At 43.9% G+C, this 24,321-nt stretch overlaps 2 protein-coding genes across 8 annotated transcripts; one reads left to right on the top strand and one right to left on the bottom strand.

Moving 5' to 3' along the window:
• The first annotated feature begins 1,660 nt into the window (after window positions 1-1,660).
• Window positions 1,661-10,528, top strand: LOC144088136 (uncharacterized). Of its 3 annotated transcripts, none has more exons than XM_077618404.1 (3): window positions 1,661-1,757; window positions 1,838-1,867; window positions 10,219-10,528. In XM_077618404.1, the coding sequence occupies exons 1-3, from the start codon at window positions 1,709-1,711 to the stop codon at window positions 10,482-10,484; spliced, it is 345 nt and encodes a 114-aa protein (XP_077474530.1). In that variant the 5' UTR covers window positions 1,661-1,708; the 3' UTR covers window positions 10,485-10,528. The 3 variants fall into 3 exon arrangements, with proteins under 3 accessions (XP_077474530.1, XP_077474529.1, XP_077474531.1); XM_077618403.1 differs by lacking the exons at window positions 1,661-1,757; window positions 1,838-1,867 and adding exons at window positions 9,394-9,511; window positions 9,589-9,618; XM_077618405.1 differs by lacking the exons at window positions 1,661-1,757; window positions 1,838-1,867 and adding an exon at window positions 9,413-9,511.
• A 5,485-nt stretch (window positions 10,529-16,013) lies between these two features.
• Window positions 16,014-21,973, bottom strand: LOC144088113 (GTPase KRas). 5 transcript variants are annotated; one of them, XM_077618365.1, is made up of 7 exons: window positions 21,750-21,972; window positions 20,666-20,974; window positions 19,260-19,784; window positions 18,878-18,998; window positions 17,969-18,147; window positions 16,528-16,687; window positions 16,014-16,449 (listed from the first exon to the last, which is right to left on the bottom strand). In XM_077618365.1, the coding sequence occupies exons 4-7, from the start codon at window positions 18,986-18,988 to the stop codon at window positions 16,336-16,338; spliced, it is 564 nt and encodes a 187-aa protein (XP_077474491.1). In that variant the 5' UTR covers window positions 18,989-18,998; window positions 19,260-19,784; window positions 20,666-20,974; window positions 21,750-21,972; the 3' UTR covers window positions 16,014-16,335. The 5 variants fall into 5 exon arrangements, with proteins under 5 accessions (XP_077474491.1, XP_077474492.1, XP_077474493.1 ...); XM_077618366.1 differs by having other exon boundaries at window positions 20,666-20,969; XM_077618367.1 differs by lacking the exon at window positions 20,666-20,974 and having other exon boundaries at window positions 18,878-19,009; window positions 21,750-21,973.
• Between the last annotated feature and the right edge of the window lie 2,348 nt (window positions 21,974-24,321).

Below are 24,321 nucleotides of genomic sequence, written 5' to 3'. Positions count from 1 at the left end.
TTCATTTCCACATTACATTCAATTATTAACATTTAGCATGGCTGCCTTGTAGTTCTAGGATTGGGTTTAATGAAACTGTACCCCTTCTAGAACTGATTAAAATGTATTTGCTAGTTAGTCTGGACACTCAGAGAGACAGACAACCATTCGCACTGACAATCATACCACCAACGAGCGGGAATTGAACCCATGCAACGAAGTCAGGCAGCCCGACGGCTAGATAGATAGATATAGATATATAGGGAAGCCCGGAGGATGAGTGGTTAGCACGTCGGCTTCACAGTTCTGGGGTCCTGGGTTCAAATTCAGGTCAGTCCACCTATTGGGAGTTTGCATGGTGTCCCTGGGGCTGCGTGGGTTTTCTCCGGCTACTCTGGGATAGGCTCCAGCACCCCTTGTGACCCTAATGAGTATAAAGCGGTTCAGAAAATGAATGAATGTATATCTAATCTCATTTTTCTGAACCGCTTTATCCTCACTAGGGTCGTGGGGGGTGCTGGAGGCCATCTCAGCTGACTTCGGGCCAGGGCAGACCCTGAAATGGTGGCCAGCCAATCGCAGGGCACAAGGAGACAAACAGCCATTCACGCTCACAATCATACCCAGGGGCAATTTTGAGTGTCCAATCAGCCTACCATGCATATCTTTGGAATGTGGGAGTAAACTGGCATACCCAGAGAAAACCCATGCAGGCCCGGGAGAACATGCAAACATTCAGATGGACATGACCTGGATTTGAACCCAGGACCCCAGAGCTGTGAGGCCGACTCGCTAACCACTCGTTCCACCGGGCTGCCCATAAAATTAAGACAATTAAAATATAAATAAAAACAGAAATACATTGTTGATATGGCTACCTATAATAATTTTGCATATTTGTCAAATAATATTTCAAGCCATTAATTTCTGTGTTAATGTTTATTCTGGTGACCGAGTGGTTAGCGCATCACACCCACTGTTGTTGTGGGTTTGATCCCAGGTCGGTCCTCGCTGTGTGGAGTTTTTTCTCCCCGAGCTCGCGTGGGTTTTTTCCTGGTACTCTGGTTTCATCCCACATCCCAAAACCATGCATGGTAGCCTGAACACTGTAAATTGTCTCTGGGTATGAGAGTGATGTCCGTCTCCTTATGCCCTGGCCACTGATTCAGGGTGACCCCTGCCTGGTACCCATAGTTGCCTGTGATGGGTTCAATCAGGACTGGGTTCGAACACCGTACGAGTCGTACGGTGTTTGTAAGGTTTTTTTGGGGTTTGTAAGGGGAATCATAATCATTTATAAGGGCAGTTATCGGCAGAGGTTGACAGGTATGTGAATGTTTTTTCCATACTTAATGGAATTATATTGGACATCAAATTTTGGCATAACGAGTGATTTGTTCCTTCACGTTTCATGATGAAGGTATTTAAGTTAGTTACTAAAGTGACATTTCATATTCTTTCAATACTTGTAATGATCATACAATTGCCAAACAAATGTAATGGTATTGAAAAAAATTAAAACACATATTGCTGTGAGGAGGGGTTAACATTTTTTCTAATAGGTTTTCCAAAAATGTGGTATCAGTATCAGTGTCATTGTTCTGAAAAATGTTGCAGCTGTGTTAGTGCTAATTGCAGCCAATTATTCCCAGTTGTGGTCACTTTTCTGTTGCTTTAAAAGCTCTTGCCGGGTGTCTTTTGTCAGAACGCATACTGCAACAGTGGCATCATGGCTTTGGCGTGGCTTTTCCTGGTGAATGTTGTCTTAATGGGTAAAGGTGAGACATCAATTTGTGAACCAGTCTTGAGAAATGTCTGTCTCACTGAATGTGGACTGAATGACTTTCTTTCTCTACAGGCCTTTGTGTTTCTGTTGGTGCTACAAAAGGTGATTACAATGCTGTGCTCCAGAAAAGCAGTGTGCCAGATAAGAACATTTTTTGATCATCTCTGTCTGTTTGCGATGAGACTTGTTACAGATGTGCCTTCAGATGAGTTTAACCCTTTGGCAGAAAAGTAATGGACAAATTTTCATTTGCACATTTTTGCAGTGGTGAGCCATGAATTTCAAACTGACACCTTCAGTGCTATGTCTGAATCAATCCAACCATCAAAAACTATTTATGGCTATAAAACCTTTACTGCAGCAACAGCTGCAACACATACAAAATCATCAATAATAACCTTATACAATTGAAATATGATTTGGGAATATAGCTATATTTTATTCGCCAAAAATCTGTTTTAGTTGTACACAATCCTTTCTTTTCTTTCGATATCGAAGCTAATGCTGAAAGTAGAAACCTATCGCATTTCTGGCATAAGTTTTTATTAGATTAGTGCTGAAAATGTCCATTCCCAATTGTGGCAGGCTTGCTAGCTTCGGAGTTGTCCGACCTTTCTTAATGATGTCCAGCTTTTCTTGAAAATTGCTTAGACAGTAAATCTCCAAACAAAACAATTTCTTCCCCTCCAGCCATTGCTGGTTGACAAAACTGCTATTAAATCAACAACACTATTTACTTGTGCAACTTGCTCCAGATACAGTTTGGGCGCTCTGGCTATTCCGCTTTATCACTAGCCAATCATAGTTTGTGAAAGCGGTGACATATCTCTACGCCTGTGAGAAGGCTTTGGTGTTGCTAACTCCAAATCTGATTGGTTAAAGCAACAGTTTTAGCGATACTTATTTTATGCTGCAGAGCTCCAGAACTGATTGTGATAGCCTCCATGTAGATTTTTGACCATGGCAACAAATAATGGCTGAAATGTGATTGGTTGCTAAAATATGAAAACACCTGGAAGCAGTGCAACCAGGGGAAAAGCAATGAAGGGAACCTGATGGACAATTTGGAATAATTTAATAAGTATTCATGGACAAAACATAATTAACATCAGTCTGTGATTCAGATATTTTTTAGGCCAGCAGAGAAGGCCTTGCAGGCCATGATGGTCCACCACTGCATTTATGAATGTAAATTCACAGTTAAAGGATGAAAAGAGATGCAGAGATTGGGTGTTTATCACTATCAATTTGCAGCTTAAGGGTTAAAGGACAAATAGAATTTGTTCATCCTTTGGAATCTGCAAGTTGGAAACAAATGATTCTACCAATGTTCCTTGAGCAGTTAAGACATTTTTTCCCCATTGCGAGCCAATGAATTTATATTTACTGGTATGGCATCAAATGTCTGAATTTAATGTGAAATCAAGCAACTGTCTCCGCTCGTATCTTTATTAAAAAACCTAGATTTACTTGAGGCTTCTGACAAAGTACTTAACTTTTTGATTATAATGGGTTTGCTCATGAAATTGACTGGCATTAATTAATGTGCAACTTAATTTTTGTGTGAAGGCAAACCAGTTACAAACGTGGAATTCAATGACAATGCAAGCCACATTGACTTGGGCAATCAGCAAACGGGCCCCTACAACGCCACCCGGGCTCAGCTGAGCGACGGCCCCTACAACGCCACCCGGGCTCAGCTGAGCGACGGCCCCTACAACGCCACCCGGGCTCAGCTGAGCGACGGCCCCTACAACGCCACCCGGGCTCAGCTGAGCGACGGCCCCTACAACGCCACCCGGGCTCAGCTGAGCGACGGCCCCTACAACGCCACCCGGGCTCAGCTGAGCGACGGCCCCTACAACGCCACCCGGGCTCAGCTGAGCGACGGCCCCTACAACGCCACCCGGGCTCAGCTGAGCGACGGCCCCTACAACGCCACCCGGGCTCAGCTGAGCGACGGCCCCTACAACGCCACCCGGGCTCAGCTGAGCGACGGCCCCTACAACGCCACCCGGGCTCAGCTGAGCGACGGCCCCTACAACGCCACCCGGGCTCAGCTGAGCGACGGCCCCTACAACGCCACCCGGGCTCAGCTGAGCGACGGCCCCTACAACGCCACCCGGGCTCAGCTGAGCGACGGCCCCTACAACGCCACCCGGGCTCAGCTGAGCGACGGCCCCTACAACGCCACCCGGGCTCAGCTGAGCGACGGCCCCTACAACGCCACCCGGGCTCAGCTGAGCGACGGCCCCTACAACGCCACCCGGGCTCAGCTGAGCGACGGCCCCTACAACGCCACCCGGGCTCAGCTGAGCGACGGCCCCTACAACGCCACCCGGGCTCAGCTGAGCGACGGCCCCTACAACGCCACCCGGGCTCAGCTGAGCGACGGCCCCTACAACGCCACCCGGGCTCAGCTGAGCGACGGCCCCTACAACGCCACCCGGGCTCAGCTGAGCGACGGCCCCTACAACGCCACCCGGGCTCAGCTGAGCGACGGCCCCTACAACGCCACCCGGGCTCAGCTGAGCGACGGCCCCTACAACGCCACCCGGGCTCAGCTGAGCGACGGCCCCTACAACGCCACCCGGGCTCAGCTGAGCGACGGCCCCTACAACGCCACCCGGGCTCAGCTGAGCGACGGCCCCTACAACGCCACCCGGGCTCAGCTGAGCGACGGCCCCTACAACGCCACCCGGGCTCAGCTGAGCGACGGCCCCTACAACGCCACCCGGGCTCAGCTGAGCGACGGCCCCTACAACGCCACCCGGGCTCAGCTGAGCGACGGCCCCTACAACGCCACCCGGGCTCAGCTGAGCGACGGCCCCTACAACGCCACCCGGGCTCAGCTGAGCGACGGCCCCTACAACGCCACCCGGGCTCAGCTGAGCGACGGCCCCTACAACGCCACCCGGGCTCAGCTGAGCGACGGCCCCTACAACGCCACCCGGGCTCAGCTGAGCGACGGCCCCTACAACGCCACCCGGGCTCAGCTGAGCGACGGCCCCTACAACGCCACCCGGGCTCAGCTGAGCGACGGCCCCTACAACGCCACCCGGGCTCAGCTGAGCGACGGCCCCTACAACGCCACCCGGGCTCAGCTGAGCGACGGCCCCTACAACGCCACCCGGGCTCAGCTGAGCGACGGCCCCTACAACGCCACCCGGGCTCAGCTGAGCGACGGCCCCTACAACGCCACCCGGGCTCAGCTGAGCGACGGCCCCTACAACGCCACCCGGGCTCAGCTGAGCGACGGCCCCTACAACGCCACCCGGGCTCAGCTGAGCGACGGCCCCTACAACGCCACCCGGGCTCAGCTGAGCGACGGCCCCTACAACGCCACCCGGGCTCAGCTGAGCGACGGCCCCTACAACGCCACCCGGGCTCAGCTGAGCGACGGCCCCTACAACGCCACCCGGGCTCAGCTGAGCGACGGCCCCTACAACGCCACCCGGGCTCAGCTGAGCGACGGCCCCTACAACGCCACCCGGGCTCAGCTGAGCGACGGCCCCTACAACGCCACCCGGGCTCAGCTGAGCGACGGCCCCTACAACGCCACCCGGGCTCAGCTGAGCGACGGCCCCTACAACGCCACCCGGGCTCAGCTGAGCGACGGCCCCTACAACGCCACCCGGGCTCAGCTGAGCGACGGCCCCTACAACGCCACCAATATGTCTGAGAACTGGAATGATGACATGGAGGATGACTCTGAAGACCAACTGTTTACAGTCCTTGTTTAAAGATTGCATTTCTCTCTTTTGGGAACATTAAAGCACTTGTATCCTGTTACACCTATCTCATTTTCTGAAACGCTTTATGAACACTAGCGTCGTGGGGGGTGCTGGAGCCTATCCCAGCTGACTTCAAGCCAGAGGCGGGGATACCCTGAATTGGTGGCCAGCCGAACACAGGGTACAAGGATACAGACAACCATGCACACTCACACCCATACGTAGGGGCAATTTAGTGTCCAATCAGCCTACCATGCATGTTTTTGGAATGTGGGAGGAAACCGGAGTACCTGGAGGAAACTCACGCAAGCCTGAGGAACACGTGCAAGTTACACACACATGGATGTGACCTGGATTTGAACCCAGGACCCCAGCTGTGAGACTGACACCCTAACCACTTGTTTGTTTTTGTCTGTCTATGTACTGAAGCTCTGCAGTTTTGGAACCTGAAAACTAGATTAGAAGATGGCACAATTGATTTCTGTCACACCATAACTTTAAATGTACATGTTAAAGACATTCACTACACAACTAGTTCTGACATTTTAAGAGTCATCATTAAACAAAGGTCCTTGAATTAATGTTTTGTATTTTAATCATTTGGTAAGTAGTGAAGGGACAGGTCTTTATTTATGGCCAAAGCATGAATAGTTGGTTTGTCAATATGCTGAGTGCAGTGTACAGTATTTCTTTATACTATATATTGGGTTTGAGTACATTTTTTTTTTTCTGTTGCCACATTCAAGCACTTAAAGGCACAACATGTGGAAGATTAGATGATTTTATTCATCCCGTATTTGGGAAATTTCATTGTCACAGTAGCAAGAGGGTGAGATATTTGATTTTTGATTGATAATTTGCTGTGCCACAACCCTTAGTTCTTTTCCTAGTAAAATAGTTTTAATCATATGTCACTGTTGGCCATGAATGCCACTAATGCTGAGTAGAGGTAAAATCAGGCCTGAAAAAAGTCCAGCCTGACCCAACCCAGCCTGTGGCTATTAAAGCCTGACCCGGCCTGAGTCTGACCAATTAACTTGATTTGCAGGCCCGAGACTGAAACAAACCTGAAATTTCATATTTTATTTGTGAGCACACCGGAGAAGGCGGGGTGATTCATGATAACAAATTAAAGCCTAGACTTACTAAAACCGATCTAATTTCAATCTACTTGGTTTGTGCCCAAAGTCAGCTGGGGGAGGCCCCAGCATCCCCCGTAACCCTAGTGAGGATAAAACGGTTCAGAAAATGAATGAATGAACTTTACTTACTAAAATTGAACCTATCTAATTTAAAATCTGCTTGGTTAAAGATGCAGTCCCATAACTGAAGTGTAGGTTCTTTTGATCATTCATAATCTTTATGCCCTGACAGATATAAAACTGTCCAACAACTAATGGCATATATAAACGTTTCTATAAGGCACATTATGCTCTGTCTGGCTCTATTGACCATATGCCATTGTAGTACCAATAAACAGCCTCAAGATGTCCCCATTTGCCACTCACAGTGACTTAATTTGTTTCCCCTAATAAATATGTGAGTAATGCATGCCAGACAATTGAAAATAGCAACCGCATAGAACAGAAATGAGCATTTGTTCCAAAATTAACAATATTTAGGTAACCTAATATATAGCTGCTAATAAGTCTAAATCAGTAGTAACAGTTATTGGCAGATAAATAGATATCTTTCCATTTGAGCAAAAGGGTTTGTGTTTGTGTTGATAATTTATGTTGTACAACTCCTTGATATATTTAACATTTGAATATTGATATCCTGATATCAAATGGTCCATATCCTAATAGGACATGGTTTTCCATATCGCACAGAACTATTCTCCTAAAATATCATTATACTTGTCCTTCTAATTTAGAACATCTTTGCTATGGACCTGCGGAGTGCCCACAAGGCCCCAGACAAACCTCCGCACAGACGGACATCCAGGCCCACTCACACCCATACATAGGGGCAATTTAGAGTGTCCAATCAGCCTACCATGCATGTTTTTGGAATGTGGGAGGAAACCTGGGTACCTGGAGGAAACCCACACAGGCCTGGGGAGAACATGCAAACTCCACACAGATGGACATGACCTGGATTTGAACCCAGGACCTCAGAGCTGTGAGGCCAACACACTAACCACTCGCACCACCAGGCCTAGGATATATAAAATCAAGAATCAATGTATCATTTTATAAATATGTCACTATTTAATGAAGGAACTAACCGGCTGCTACCAAAATTTGCCACCAGAGTGTCTCACTCTTTGAACATCCATTTCATTTTGACTGGGAGGATGTCTACCACCATCAATGGCATCAAACATGAGCATTCAATGCTATATTGGGATATATTTAGTGTAAAATGATTGAGAACCACAAATCTAATTTAAAACTGAAAATGCACTTGATGCCTTCCAGGTTATTCTGAGAGCAGCTCGCCCACCCCGTCCTGGAGCGACTAAACTTAGATATGGATGTGGAGGAGAACAGCAACAAAGTGTGGCCACAAAATCAACATTTGTCAACAGTTGTGTGTGAGAAATCAAATGAGAGTGCATCAGCGCTTGAAAATGGGGAAGCAGATGTAGTAACCAAAGGCAACAGGTCAGAGGGTGACACGGGTGAGGAAGAAGCAGGAAGAACAATGCAGTCGGGGCCTGAGAGTCCTGATGCGCCACTGACAAACAACACAACAAAAACAAAAGAGGGCGGAGGATAAGCGCCAGACAGTCATAAGAATATTACAAAAATGACTCAATCAGAACGGGAAGGTGATCATGACCGAGGTGACCATCAATTCACTGACGGTGACATTTAAAGAGGCCGCTGTGGCAGAGGGCTTCTTTAAGGACTGCTAGACCATCTCTCATCTCATCTCATTTGTTGAACCGCTTTATCCTCACTGTGGTCGCAGGTGGTGCTGGAGCCCATCCCAGCTGACTTCAGGCCAGAGGGGGGGGGGGGCACCCTGAATTGGTGGCTGGCCAATCGCAGGGCACAAGGAACAAACAACCATTCACGCTCACACTCATACCTAGGGGCAATTTAGAGTGGCCATTCAGCCTACCATGCATGTCTTTGGAATGTGGAAGTAAACCAGAGTACCCAGAGAAAAGCCACACAGGCTCGGGGAGAACATGCAAACTCCACTAAGGTGAACCAACCTGGATTTGAACCCAGGTCCCCCTCTGTGCAAATCCCCCCCCCCCCCCCCCCCCCCACTGCTAGACCATTCAACAACAATAAGCTGCCAGCCTCTCATTTTTTAAACATAAATAGTCATGTGCACAACATGATTACACAGGCACACTCCTGCTGAGAAGTCATAATCGCCTTCAAATTAAAAATTAAAATCAGTGGGGATTTTTAATGTTGAACCAATACAGCACGAAAATTATGTCATCAGCGAGTACTAAGAAATACCATTCCGATGCTGAGTGATAAGTACTGGTACTTCTACAACCAGTTTCCAACTATTTTGGTCACCCCACCCAAGATGGCTGCCTGCTACGTACACCGCCATTTAAAAAGGGAGTGTTTGTCACCTTCCCAAGATGATGACGTTTAATTGTATGGGCTCTACTCATCCTTCTGCTGTAAATTTAAATTATTTAATCACTAGTAGTATCCATTGGAAATGGGAGGGGGAAGCAAATTAACGTTTGCTAGTCCTTCCACTTCAAATGGATTAGCACTGTCAATGGCAGAGAAGTTAAGGGATGTCTGACCAAGTCACGATAGCCATTACTTTACAGTCAAGTTAGTATGATAAAAGCTTTTTGTTCTAATAGGTTTTCAAAAAATGTGGTATCAGTATTAGTGTCGTTGTTCTGAAAAATGTTGCAGCTGTGTCAGTGCTAATTGCAGCCAATTATTCCCAGTTGTGGTCACTTTTCTCCTTCTTTAAAAGCTCTTGCCGGCTGTCTTTTGTCAGAATCCAGACTGCAACAGTGGTGTCATGGCTTTGGTTTGGCTTCTGCTGGTGAATACCATCTTGATGGGGAAAGGTGAGACATCAATTTATGAACCAGGCTTGAGAAATTTTAGTCTCACCAAATGATGATATAACTTTGTTTCTCTGCAGGCCTTTGTGTGTCTGTTGGTGCTACAAAAGGTGATTACAATGCTGTCCTGGACAAAAACATTGTGCCAGATAAGAACATTTTTGATCAGCTCTTTCTGTTTGTGATGAGACTTGTTACAGATATGCCTTCTGATGAGTTTAACTCATTGGTGAACATTGGCAGTGATTCCTATCTAATTAAAATAAGGTAGGGTTAGTGAATGAGCAAACTTAAAATAGAATTTGTTCATCCCATTGGAATCTGTTCACGTTGGATGCTCAATTGGGTTTCTACCAGTGTTTCTTGAGCAGTTCATAATTTTTTTCACCCAATTGCAAGCCATTAAATTTATACACTGGTATTTCTGGCATCAAATGTCTGAATTTACTTGGTGTGAATTTGAGGCCTATTCTTTCTGTAGCCTTAATAAGTCTTGTATTACTTTTTTAAGATTTACGTAATTTTTTTGGGATATAGTTTAAGTGTTGGCTGAATGTGAAGACCAGTCTCTGCCAATATCTTAGTCATTTAGAAAACCTAGCTTTCCCTGAGGCTTCTGACTACTTGGCTTTTTGATTTATAATGGGGTTGATCATAGTGAAAATGTTTAGCATTAATTTACTAATGTGCAACTTAATTTTTGTGTGAAGGCCAATCAGTTACAAACGTGGAATTCAATGACAATGCAAGCCACGTTGACTTGGGCAATCACCAGAGGGGCCACTACAACGCCACCCGGGCTCAGCTGAGCGACGGCCACTACAACGCCACCCGGGCTCAGCTGAGCGACGGCCACTACAACGCCACCCGGGCTCAGCTGAGCGACGGCCACTACAACGCCACCCATATGTCCGAGTACCAGAATGACGACATGGAGGATGAATCTGAAGACCAATCGCTTACAGTCCTTGTTTAAAAATTTACATTTCTCTCTTTTGTGAACATTAAAGTATTCTGAAACTTCTTTTTTTTTTTTTTTTTTTTCTTCCCTAATGTTTACATGCCCCTAAAATACGCAGCCTTGGAACCTGAAGACTAGTTTAGAAGTGGGGATGTTTGGTATTGAGTGGCTAAACTTTTATTGCCTGTCACGCCATTACTTCAAATTTATAGACATGCACTAGTGAAATAGTTTTGACAAGTAAAGAGCTATCACCTTAAGTCAAGGCCCTTGAATAAATGTTCTAAATCTTAGTGCTAATCTGAGTAGACAAGTTGGAAATCAAATTACAGGACTTTAGTTTTAGTCAAAACATGACTGGTTCTGTTGTATAAGCTGGGTACTGTCTAGTTAAAATACGTGAATATTGGATCATTTGCATATATCACAGTTCTTTCTTGGAACATTTTGCATAACCACTGAGTGAGAGAATCTGTTTCTCCCTTCTCTTCCTTTTCTTTCTTGGATGGGCATATCTCAATCCACTTGGTACAAGACGGTACTTGTTTGTGCTACTTTGGTTCAGTTCGATGAAATCCTCCTTCCCATTGTAGTTTCTCTTTTTCTGGTCATTTATTTTATCCCTTTGTAAGGTTTAGTCTCAATTGAAACACTTTCACCTTTTTTGCATATGGAAACAATAAAACCAATATAAAAGAGTTCCCTATGGTTTTATGGCATTGCTTGTTGAGCAATAATCTTTCCAATCAATATTGGAGTGGTTCCCATTTCGTTTTATTACGTCAGAAAGTTTATCTCACCTGTGTCCTCAAACGTTTCAACTGAGAGAACCTTCTTAAAGTGCAAAAGGTGGATCCACATCCCTCTCTCGGCTGTTTTCATGTCTGCTCGTTGGTCAGCAACACTTGGTATGGACGTTCCCACTTTAGGTCATGCTAGTGCTTCTTCTTTATTCTGTAGGTTGAGGACCCAGGCTCCTGGCAACACCGTTGGTCCGTTTTCTGTTGAGAAGCACAGTCTCCTTCTGCTACCCTAAATTCAATGCGTTTCCTTAAAGATTTTTTTTCAGTGCCCCCAAATTCCCCATTTCACAGAATAGATTATTTGTTCCTCCATGTCAAGTTTCACATTTGGAGTACTGCTGCTGCATTTTCATTAAAAAAATCATTTGACGAAATATTTTTTCCATAATTTGTCGCCGCCATCCCTGAAAAAGGGCTTATTGGCGATTTCAGAAATCAATTTCAAATTTCCAGATCCTTTTCCACCTTGATATCTGATCGATTGATTATATCTTGGTGGCCAGCCAATCAAAAACACAAAAAGGCAGACAACCATTCACGCTCACACTCTTAATAAGGCATCAGTGGTCTGCAAATTTGCTGTCCTATCAGCAATAATCATTCCCAAAGGAAATAGGTCAACGTCATTTGGTTGACATCAATTGTTTGATGCTTATGCAATCCGTATATAATTAATATTCTAATAGTCATTAATATGACCCACGCCAAAGCATATTTCACCTGCTCAGGTCAAAACAAGGAATGTTTTCTGTGCACTGAAAACATTCCATGCCTCTTCCGTCCTAGGGAAATCATGCCTATCCTAAATTAATTATTTTATCTAGACCAGCCAGGTACAATTTACCTATTAATTTGGATGAATGCCATTTCTGCATTATTTTCATGTTTGATATCATTAACAACCAAATAATTCTTAATACTTAAGATCTAACTCACCCCCACCAACGAGACGATGTTTACTTAAGATAAGAGCCATTCTCTGCAGCAACACTCTGCACACAAAGTATTTGAACTCTACTCTATCACCTCAAGTCAACTCTCCGCACACCTTCAGCTGCTTTTCCCACACTTTCTTTTCTATGCACTTGCAATAATCTTTTCTTCATGCTTACAAAAGTCTTCTATTTACTTACCAAAAATCTTTTCTATTCAACAATTCCCCTTCTACGCTCATCAAACCCTCCACATCCCTCAAATTGGGACAGAAACCATGCCCCTCCACCCATCGTGGCAGACACAGGCAACCCCCCACACTACGGATCCGCACATACCTCACATCCGGCAACCCTCCGATCTCCATTCTGCAGTCTGGCAACAAACCCATCTCCCTTGTCGCTTTCCGACCCATATCAATCACTTACTTAATAGTTTAAACAACAATTCTATTCTAAATTTACCGAAATTGATCTCAATACTTCGTGATTCACCCAATATCTCTGAATGCACCAAGACCACAAGGCCCTGACTCTTTCTTAGCGGAGTCCCTGACTCCATTAATACACCAAGACTACAAGTCCCTGACTTATTCTTAGCGGAGTCCCGGACTCTATTAACACACCAAGACTACAAGTCCCTGACTTATTCTTAGCGGAGTCCCTGACTCTATTAAAACACCAAGACTACAAGTCCCTGACTTATTCTTGCCGGAGTCCCTGACTCTATTAACACACAAAGACCATAAGTCTCTGACTTTGTCTTAGCAGAGTCCCTGACTCCACACTACCGCAGTAATAATACTCAAATTTTCACATTTCACGGAGACAGAAATCAAAGGGTGAATTCACGATTTTCTCGTTCTACCAATTCTAGATCATTGTATTGGTACTGATACAGCACTAAATTGACGTTATTGATTTTAGCAAGTATTATGAACAAATGTGCCAATGCTGTGCATTCTGTGATTTTCAAGATCTAGTTTCCAACCACTGGTAGCCCTACCCAAGATGACTGCCAACTACACAAGTACCTGTACAAAATTAATTAGTGGTTGTTGTCATTTCCAAGATGATGACAGACATTCAATTATGTGGCATCCAGTCATCCTTCTGCTGTGGACCTCAATGAGTTTATCACTATCTATTTGAAGGGGATGGGTGGCAGCAAATTGTTTTGTTCATCTGCTGCCAACTCTCCCATTCAAAAACAATTTGACTTTCTTAAACATCAGTGGCAACTGATGAGTCACTCCGCATTTGTAAAGTTAATTATACTATATGTTGAGACATATTTGGGTGTAAAAATGTTTTACATGTTTGCAAAATTGTGTGAATTTTTATTTTTGCATTATTTGGCATGGGAATGTTTTCACAAACATTGTTTGCATGTACAAAAACACATTTTGGGGTTGCCAAAAGTCAAAACAGTCCCACAAACACCCAATCCGAACAAGGCTTATTGACTAATACAACTAGTCAATGGCTGCGTTTCCATACGTCATCCTGCCCCCAGCCTCTTTGTCATTGGCAATTTTTTACCATGAACTCGCCGACACAGAGCATGTGTTGCAAATCCCAATTGGTCAAAATTCTAAACAGTCCCACAAACAGCCATTCCGAAAAAGGCTTACGACCACCCAGCCAGCTAATGGCCGTGTTTCCATACCCAGAGCACGTGGTGGGAAATCCTAATTCAAATTGCAATTATTTAAATCATTACGATGCCAATCAAAAATATTTCATATCACATTTTTAAGGAACGGGCTTAGCTGCTGATGGCATGCCAACATGAGCATTTCCTGCTTTTACTTGAAATAAAATTGTCATCACAAAAAGGTTGCCAGAGGGAATAATAACCAAAGCATAGAACACCCATTTCAACAAAACCATGTTAGGTTACTAGGAATTATTTTTATTTAATCCTGATGTCAATAGCACACAAGGGTTCAGCGCAGTGTAGCGACATGCTGGTATGACAACATCGGAGCAACAAAAGTCTATAGAAAAGTTTATTTTCCTAAAAAACATACAATATTAATGAATACTGCTGTTAAAAAAAGAGTGAACAATACATTTGGTCTAGACCAGGAGTCGGCAACCCAAAATGTTGATAGAACCATTTTGGACGGAAAAAACAAACGTCTTGAGCAAAAAAAATTGAAACCCTTATAATGAAACCAACACATGCTGCATGTATCAATAGTAGACTACTATCAAAATGACTAAGTTGGCGACAATGACATCATGAGCATTCATGATTAACTAGTATTTATTTTCCAGGAAGTACAGACTGCTCTGTTGTATGATATAGCACCTCAAGTTTAACTTCATTACAATAGAACAGAAAAAATGCAATTGAACTTTTCTCTCTTTCTCAACTAGGTACTCAGCTGCAAATGGAGCACGCCTTTCCTGGAAATGTCTTTCCACTTGACTTTTTGTTCTTTGACAACTTTTCGCTACGAAGCAAACATTTAGGCAATCCTTACGCATTGGCAATGAATGCAAATGATTCGCTCTAAGAAAAGTTGAATATACTGTTTTCCTCTTTTTTTTTTGTTTACCCTTGGAATCAATGGCCCATCACACAGTCGTTGGTTTGTTTACAACAGGCACCTCTCTAGCATGCTGCCTTTCTAAGAAACATGTCGCAGGCTATGATGCAAATCTTAGTTGACAAAAATGTTGAAATTTAATAGTGGTACCTCGACATACGATCGTAATCCGTTCCGAGACTGAGATCGTATGTCGAGCTTTTCGTAACTCGAGCGAACGTTTCCCATTGAAATGAACTGAAAACCAATTAATTCGTTCCAACCCTCTGAAAAAACACCAAAAACAGGATATTGGATTGGAAAAATGTTTTATTTCTTCTTATTCGCCATATATTGACAAAGAAATAAATAACGAGTGGTTTAATAATAATAAAATATGTTTAAAAGAAGTCTAATTAGACGCATTTCGAAGGGGGAAGAGGGAGACGGACAGAGAGGGGGGGGGGGGGGCGTTAGTTTGTTCCAACCCTCTGAAAAAACACCTTTTTCTACCTTAGTTCTACGGGTTGACCCCACCCTGATGTTCCGCCGGAGTCTTCAAAACGAACGCATCAAGAGTTGTTTGGAACTTGCCGCTTCCCCGTGTCTGATTACTGAGTGTATTCCAGATCTTTTTTTAAAAATTTCGAACCAGCCATGACTCGCTTTAAAGGGTTCTGAAGGTGTTGAAGGCTCTCCTTTCGTTGTTATCAAATCCATGTAAATTCCGCTGGCTTTTTCACATATGGTTGACTCGGTCACGCTATCTCCTGCTAACTGTTTTTCTTTTATCCACAATAAAAGAAGGCTCTCCATCTCGTCGTGAATGTCACTGCGCCGGTGGGAAATTATAGTTAGTCCCTTGGAAGGCCTCTTCTCCTTAATTGCGTCCTTCTGCTTAAGGATGGTGGATATGGTTGACGGATTTCTCTCGTATTGCCGAGCAAGCTCAGTAACACGTACCCCACTCATATTTTTCAATTATTTCGCGCTTCGTGTCGATTGTCAACGGTCGCCTTTTCTTTGCAAAACTCTGTCAATCCATTGTTGTTTACCTTGTATGTAAATGTAGACCAACGTGGGGAAAAAACGGGCGGGGGAATGCAAAGTCCGCCCAGTGCTCGAAGATATATTTTATACACGAAAGAGATGTAAAAAAGACAGTGCCATGGCTACCTGACTTGGTCGCATCTCGAAATTTTGATCGTATCTCGGTCGAATTATTCGATCAAATTTTTCGATCAAATTTTTCGTCGTACCACAAGCTGATCGTAGGTCGAGGTACCACTGTATTTATTCTACAGTATACACATTCTTACAGCATTGGAAAACATTAAGAATGTTTGTCCTCCTAAAGAAACTATAATAAAACAAAACTATATATTTCCCTCCCCCATTTTCAAAAATTTTTGATAAAACTCCAGGGAGCCTCTAGGGCAATGCTCCAGAACCAATGGTTGCTGACCGGCGGTCTAGACATTTACAGTAATAAATGGGCAACTTGTGGCTTACCTGCCATACATTATAGAAGGGGCTATTTGGGGTGTTTGCGTGTTTGTGTGAGTGAAGGGCTGTCCACGAGGTGTGTTTATTGCTATAGTATCATACAACGTCTGTGAGTGTTCTTTTTGCTCTTCTTGTTGCTGCGGTGTGTTTCCTTGTATCTTCTGATCTCTCTCACAAGTGAGTAGAACGCTTCCTCCACACCCTACCAGAAATACAAATGCATATCGGTCTAACACTGATGTAAACGTGCTCATAATATGCTACATGAATTTGGACACACCTGTCTGGTTTTGGCCGAGGTCTCCACAAATGGAACGCCATAACTTCGAGCTAGGTCCTGTGCTTGTCGGGTTTCCACTGAACGTGAGCTCAAGTCACTCTTGTTGCCCACCAGTACCATGGGAACGTTGTCACTGTCCTTCACCCTGTTGATCTGTTCTCTTCGAAGGGGAAAGGTGAAGAAAAAAATTGATTAGAGATTAAATTAACAAGCACTTGACCGCAAAATATCTACTCTTTGACAGCAGTAGAAAACCAATTCACTTAAACTGGGAGGACTGGATAAGATTGCTCAACTTTCAGTGCAACTGACGGCGCTAGACATCGATACCATTTTGACTGGGAAGAGGGAACTAATTATATTATTCGCACAACCCAGTCTAAAAGGATTTAACAACTGGTGCTATCAATGGTGGCCAGTGAATTAACACAAAAGTTAATTGGTGTGGTATATGTGGCAAATTTCACTTTTAATCATTGATACTCATATTTACCGTTCCTCACTATTGCTAAAGAACCAGCAAAGCTAGCCGAATTATAGTCACCTTGCCGCGTCCATGCGCGGAGTTGCTGCTGGCTAGTTTGCACCCTGCTCAGAAGCTCTTGGCACGCTTTCTTTCGGGTATCTCCCGCAGGGTATTTTGATGCAAAGGTGGCGTGGCGCGTGTCGAAGTGCCGCTGTACATTTGACCGTTTTAACGATGTAATTTTGTCATTGCAAATTAGACACATCGCAGAACCCGCTGTCTCCACAAAGGCGAATTCTTCGGTCCATTCGTCCTGAAATGTACGATACTGGTCGTCTTTTTTTCTTTTCGCCATCTTCTTCGTCGAAGGGTTAATTTTGAGCTAATGACCAAGACTGATTCAAAAGGAGAGTTTACCTGTTTTACCCAGCAACGGCAAACGTAGGCCAGTATCATCCAATTAAAATAATTGACAATTGCTCCTGCAGCCCTGAACAGGACATCCGCAGTGAAAAATCGATGGATGGATTAAAAGAAGTGAGAATATTTTGTTTTGTCTGCGAGCCATATGCAATCACCAAAAGAGCCATATATGGCTCGCGAGCCATAGGTTCCCGACCCGTGTTAGGGCTACTCGCGGCTGGCCAGTCAGGACACGTTTATAACTGCGGTGTGCTGGCGATGCTATGAGCGAGCGGTAGCAAGCACAAGTGAGTTTTTTCACCTTTTATGCAAGATAAGTTTTTTTCCATTGAATTTCATTCATAGACGTCAAAATAAATTGTCTTTATCTGTGTATCTTTTTTCTATTTTAAAATAAATGACCGTATCGGCTGCATTGGTGTCATGATGTTATGGTGTTTTGTCACCTTGCAGTTTCGTGCATGTCGTCTTTTTATGTGCACATAGGCCGTACCCCTGATTCAGTCATTTTTTGTCAGACAAATGCAGCTTATATGCGAGTAAATATGGTACCTGTATAAGTGAACGTCCTCAAAGGACTTGATGTTGTTGATGGCGTAGACGCAGAGGAACCCTTCTCCCGTCCTCATGTATTGGTCTCTCATGGCGCTGTACTCCTCCTGACCCGCAGTGTCAAGGATGTCCAACAGACACGTCTCGCCGTCAATCACCACCTGTTTTCTGTACGAGTCCTACAGTGTGAAACATTAAAAAAATGCAATTATTGATGTACACAAGGGAAAAGAGGAAATATTCCCTATACATCTATAGCAAGGGTGGGCAAACTATTCCACAAAGGGCCGCAGTGGGTGTGGGTTTTCATTCCAACCCAGAAAGAAGACACCTTTTCACCAATCTGATGTCATACAATTGCAATCAGTGGATTGCAGTCAGGTGCTTCTTGTTTTCTACAGAAATCTTATTGGTCAACATGTCTGTTCCTGATCAGTTGGAACAAAAACCTGCACCCACAGCGGCCCTCGAGGACCGGTTTGCCCACCCCTGATCTATAATCTTCATTTGAATTTGATCATAAAACAGAAAGTCGGCACTCATGATTTACTACTTGGGCCGCACAAAATGATGTACCAGGCCAGATTTGCCCCCCCGGGCCGACACTTTGACACCTGTGTGCTAGAGTGATAATGTCTCAAGTATTAAAATATTTTACATTTGGGTTTTTGGGGGGTAGGGGGCTGGAGGCCCAGCATTTGGTCAACAGGAAGGATCACACACACACACACAATAGACTTTCGGTGTATGTTTTAAATATAGTACGGCATCATGCAATGTATTTTGTCCTCGTTATTTTGAATTAGTTTTTAAGAACCACATGACTGGACGTCTATCAAATTAATTAATCGGAAATAGTAACGAGCATTTTTTAGTACAACATTCGCACTTAAATATGCAGAATCCCACCTCGATTGTCGGATCATATTCATCCACGAAGTGATTCTGGATGAGTTGGATGGTGAGAGCGCTCTTGCCCACGCCTCCCGCACCGACCACCACCAGCTTGTACTCGGTCATGCCTGCAAAACTGGACAAAAACTACACGATTATAAACAAACACACACTACGACCCCTTGGCAGACAGCTGAGAGCATCTGATCTGATAAAGCCCCATGGCACGGCGACCTAGATAAAGCCACCTATGCCCTTAACTTACATCACAACGTTGCAAAAATAGCACAAAAGTTCGTGTAATGCAAAAACATGGCTTACTTTAATGTATGAGACTTACATTACCACGTTGCAAAAAATAGCACAAAAGTTTGTGTAATGCCAAAACATGGCTTACCTTAATGTATGATTTATAACAGCGGAAAAGTTTGCAGGTCCGGAGTTCACGCTGAAATGTATGACGTCCGCTTGCTACATAGCGTTAGCCTAAACACTATTTCCTTCCGCAAACCGCAAGAAAACAATCGTTATAAGCCCTTTTGCCTTTTACCTGGAAGGTTTAAGGCGCTAAAGCGTGACGTAGAGGAATATAAAAAGTAACAATTTGCTAATGACATTTAAATCTTAAAATTGTAAATAAACAAACGCCGACATTTAGAGTATCCCGCACCAAATGTCCACTATGAAGCATTAAAAAAAAGTCACAACGATTGCGTTAATCCTGACGCTCAACAACCAATAGAAAGAAGACTTTAAAAAAGGACAGTAATTTAGTCCAATTGTAGAGGAGGTTTGGATATTAGTCCCGCCCATGTCAGAAGAAAAGTCCAGAGCCGTGCAGAAAGAGAGTTGCGACACTCTGATCTCGCCGCCGGGTAGTCACGTGTTCACGGAGTCCCGACTAGTTCCAAACACAACAGCCCTGTAATGTAAGGACTGACAGCGGCGGTTGCGACATTTTATGTTAAAAGATGAATGAATGAATACATTATATTTAGATATTAATACATTACAGTCTTTTGACATGCTTATAGCTGTAATATTTAATAAATATAATCTTTTTGATAATTGTACTTGTGTACTGTATTTTTCAGTGGCGGTCGGTGCATTTTCTCGTAGCCCCTTCAATGTATCAATCCAACCCTCAAAAACTATTTTATGGCTATAAAACCTCTACTGCAGCTAGAGCTGCGACACATAAAAAATAATCAATAAATCAATGCACAAAAATGGGGTAAAATCCATTTTAGCAGCATTTCATGATTAAATACAAATACTGGAGCTTTTCAGACATTAAAACCAGGCCAGGGGGGCGATTTTCCAGGGAAAAGACAGCGATGAACGTCAATGGCATACGGGCAAACATTGCCCGAAAATGGGGTAAAATCCATCCGAAAACAGCATTTATTGATTAAATACAAATACTGGAGCTTTTTAGACATCAGAACCGGGCCCGGAGTATCATTTCCCCGGTAAAAAAAGACAGCGATGAACGTCGATACGTCCATACGTGAAATGACAAAAAATGCACTAAAATTAGGTGAAATCCACTTCCTAGCAGCATTTATTGATTGAATACAAATACTGGAGCTTTTGAGACATTACAACCAGGCCAGTGGGGGGGGATTTCCTCGGGAAAAGACAGCGATGGACGTCAATGGTGAAACGGCAAAAATTAAACTGGGGTAAAATCCACATCCTAGCAGCATTTAGTGATTAAATACAAACACTGGAGCTTTTCAGATATCAGAACCGGGCCCACAATTGAAATATTATTTAGGAATATAGCCATATTATACTCACCAAAAATTCTTTTTAACTGTACACAATATCCATCCTCCTTTCTTTCTTCCTTCTTTTCTATCGCCATCGAAGCTAATGATGAAAGTCAAGCCTGTCCTGTCATATTTCCGGCATAGTCCTCTTGAAATGGCTTTAAATCTACACAACAATATATTTGCTTGTGCAGCTAAGTTAGCGCACTGAAAGTGGCGCACACACAATTTTCCCGGCTGTAACAGGCTTGCTGGCTTCGGAGTTGACCGCCCTTTCTTAATGATGTCCATTTTTTTTTCGCAGAACTGATTGTGAAGGCTTTGAGGCAGATCTGATCTGGCAACAAATAATGGCTGAAATGTGATTGGTTAAATGCTTCAATATAAAAACACACATCTGGAAGCAATGCAACTAGGGGGAAAAGCAATGAAAGGAAGCTAACAGACACTGGTATTTTTGTATAGGCGCGAAAACATGTATTAAGGTAGTTACAATGGGGGTGATCCTACTTTGCAGTTTTTCAATTATCGCAGCCATGTCTGGTCTACATTAACCGCGATATTTGAGGGATTACTGTAAATCATTGATTAATCAGGTGGCAAGGAAACCAGAGTACCTGGGAGAACATGCAAACTCCACACAAGAAGATCCGGACCTAGGATCGAACCCTAGATCTCAGAACTGTGAGGCCAATGCGGTAACCACTTACACACCGGGCCGCCGATTTATTAATGGGTAAATAAAATAATGATAAAATAATTAGTGGCACAATGAAGGAGTTGTTAGTACATCCGGCTCACAATTCCGAGACCGAGGGTTCGATCCTAGGTGAGTTCCGGCCTTCCTGTGTGGAGTTTGCATGTTCTGATTAAACACAAAATGTTCCCTGGGTATGGAGTGTGTGCATGCACGGTTGTTTGTCTCAAGTGTGCCCCAGATTTGTTTGCAACCAATTCATGGTGTACCCACGCTCCATCCATGGCAACGCACTCGTAACCGAACAAACAAATTTAAATTAACTTGGATTAATATGTACAGACACACTCAAACATACGTTTAATGTAACTTTACACAAAACTGAATTCAAACTTTTAAAAAAATTTTTTTTTACCTTCTCCTGGCCGGATTAGCTGTTTGCCACGCCTCCACCCTCACATTCGCTATCAATGGGCTGTTTGCTGTTGTACTCCCTTCAAAATATTCCGAAAATGATGCACACAAATGTCCTCACAATAGGATAACGCATGGCCACTTGCCAACGAGAAGTAGTCTTGAATGAGCGATCGCGGGAGCTAACAGGCTAAGGAAGGAAAAACAGAACTGAAAAAAATGCAACAGCTCAGCCTACCCACGTATTGATTGTGGGTAATGAAGTTTTATTCTGAGAAAGGTTGCCATTGGCTATCGGTGTTGTGTGCACGAGTATACTTCACTACCCAGAAAGCCCTCTTTTTGCCCGGGCATGCGTTGTGCGTTTTCTGATCCATGTGTAGGAGAAACTCGTGTGAAGAAATCGTTCAGTGCTCGTAGATATCTGTTATACACGAAAGAGATGCGGCAAAAAAGATAAACAGCGCTACAATGATAAACAGCCTCTCATGTCATGGCCACCTGGCTTTCTCGCATCTTGAAATTTTTCTCGTATCTAGAGCAAATTATTTGCTCGAAATTTTCCTCATATCTCGAGCATCTCGTAGGTAGAGCTGCTCGTATGTAGCGGTACCACTGTACTTCTATTTTGTACAGGCGCGAAAACATTTATTGAGGTAGTTACAATGGGGGTGATCCTACTTTGCAGTTTTTCAAATATCGCGGCCATGTCTGGTCTACATTAACCGCGATATTTGAGGGATTACTGTAAATCATAGATTAATCAGGTGGCCCGGTTTTTGGGATGTGCAAGGAAACCAGAGTACCTGTAAAAAAACTATGCAAGCCCAGGGAGAACATGCAAACTCCACACAAGAAGGCCCAGATGTGGGATCTAACCCTCGATCTCAGAACTGTGAGGCCAATGCGGGAACCACTCAATCACCGGGCCACCAACTCATCAATGGATAAATAAAATAATGATAATTTAAAATAATTAGTGGCACAATGAAGGAGTTGTTAGCACATCCAGCTCACAATTCTGAGATCGAGGGTTCGATCCCAGGTGGGTTCCGGCCTTCCTGTGTGGAGTTTGCATGTTCTGATTGAACACTACATTTTCCCTGGGTATGAGTGTGTGCATGGTTGTTTGTCTCCGTGTGCCCCCCAATTTGTTTGCAACCAATTCATGGTGTACCCACCCTCCTGCCTGTAGGTAGTTGGGGTAGGCTTTGGAACCCCCAGGACACTTGTGTGGCTTGGATAATGAATGAATGAATACAATATTTATAATAATAGTGACATTTTTATGTCTGCCCTCATGTCCACAACTGAGTGCTTCATGCCAACATCGCATTGTCTTCAATTAATTCATTAAGCCAGGATTGAACCTTTGATATCAGAAATATGATGTGTACGTGCGAACCACTTCCCCAATGTGCCGCCTCAAAGCGTCTTTTTTGTTTTAATTCATTCATTTTCTGAACCTCTTTATCCTCATTAGGGTCGTGGGGGGTACTAGAGCCTATCCCAGCTGACTACAGGCACAAGGCAGGGGACACCCTGAATTGGTGGCCAGCCAATCGCATGAGAGTAGACAAACAATCATTCACGCTCACACTCATACCTAGGGGCAATTTAGACTGTCCAATCAGCCTACCATGCATGTTTTTTGAATGCGGGAGGAAATCGGTGTACCCAGAGAAAACCCACGCAGGCCCAGGGAGAACATGCAAACTCCACACAGGTGGACTGACCTGAATTTGAATCCAGGACCCCGGAGCTGAGAGGCAGACGCGCTAACCACTCATCCGCCGAGCTACCCGTAAAACCGTCTTTCCACAGTAGTTATGTATAAACAAGTATAATATATATTTAAAAACAAATCTCTCAATTTTCTTTTTGTAGTCTTCTTTTTTGTCTTCTTTTCTTTACAGTCCATACGTCTTCATTAGACTTTTATATTTTTCATAGGAGTTGTGTCAGAACTTTGACTTTTACCTTGATTGACTTTTTCAAGTAAACAGTGATCACTCCAGTGGCGGGCCGTCAGGGCCTTCAAGGCCTTCTCTGCTGGCCTAAGAAATATCTGAATCATATTATATTTTGTCCATCAATACTTATTGTTCCAAATGGTCTGTTAGCTTCCTTTCATTACTTTTCCCCCTGGTTGCACTGCTTCCAGATGTGTGTTTTCATATTGAAGCATTTAACCAATCACATTTCAGCCATTATTTGTTGCCAGATCAGATCTGCCTCAAAGCCTTCACAATCAGTTCTTGCGGGCTCTGCTGCATTAAACTAGACTGTTGCTTTTAACCAATCAGATTTCGAGTTGGCAACCCCACAATGATTTTTCATAGGCGTTAGCATTTTGCTGGCTGGGACATGTCATTGTTTGATTCTGTTTGCTCACAAAGCTATTTTCCAGACGTACTTTTCCAGAAAAAAAGGACATCATTAAGAAAGGGCGGTCAACTCCGAAGCTAGCAAGCCTGTTACAGCCGGGAAAATGGTGTGTGCGGCGCTTTCAGCGCGCTAACTTAGCTCCACAAGCAAATAGTATATTGTTGTGTTGATTTAAAGCTATTTTC

This window comes from Stigmatopora argus, chromosome 14 (assembly GCF_051989625.1).
Source record: "Stigmatopora argus isolate UIUO_Sarg chromosome 14, RoL_Sarg_1.0, whole genome shotgun sequence".
Lineage (NCBI taxonomy): Eukaryota > Metazoa > Chordata > Actinopteri > Syngnathiformes > Syngnathidae > Stigmatopora > Stigmatopora argus.
Note: the sequence above shows the minus strand (reverse complement) of the source record. Positions and strands in the feature narration are given on the sequence as shown.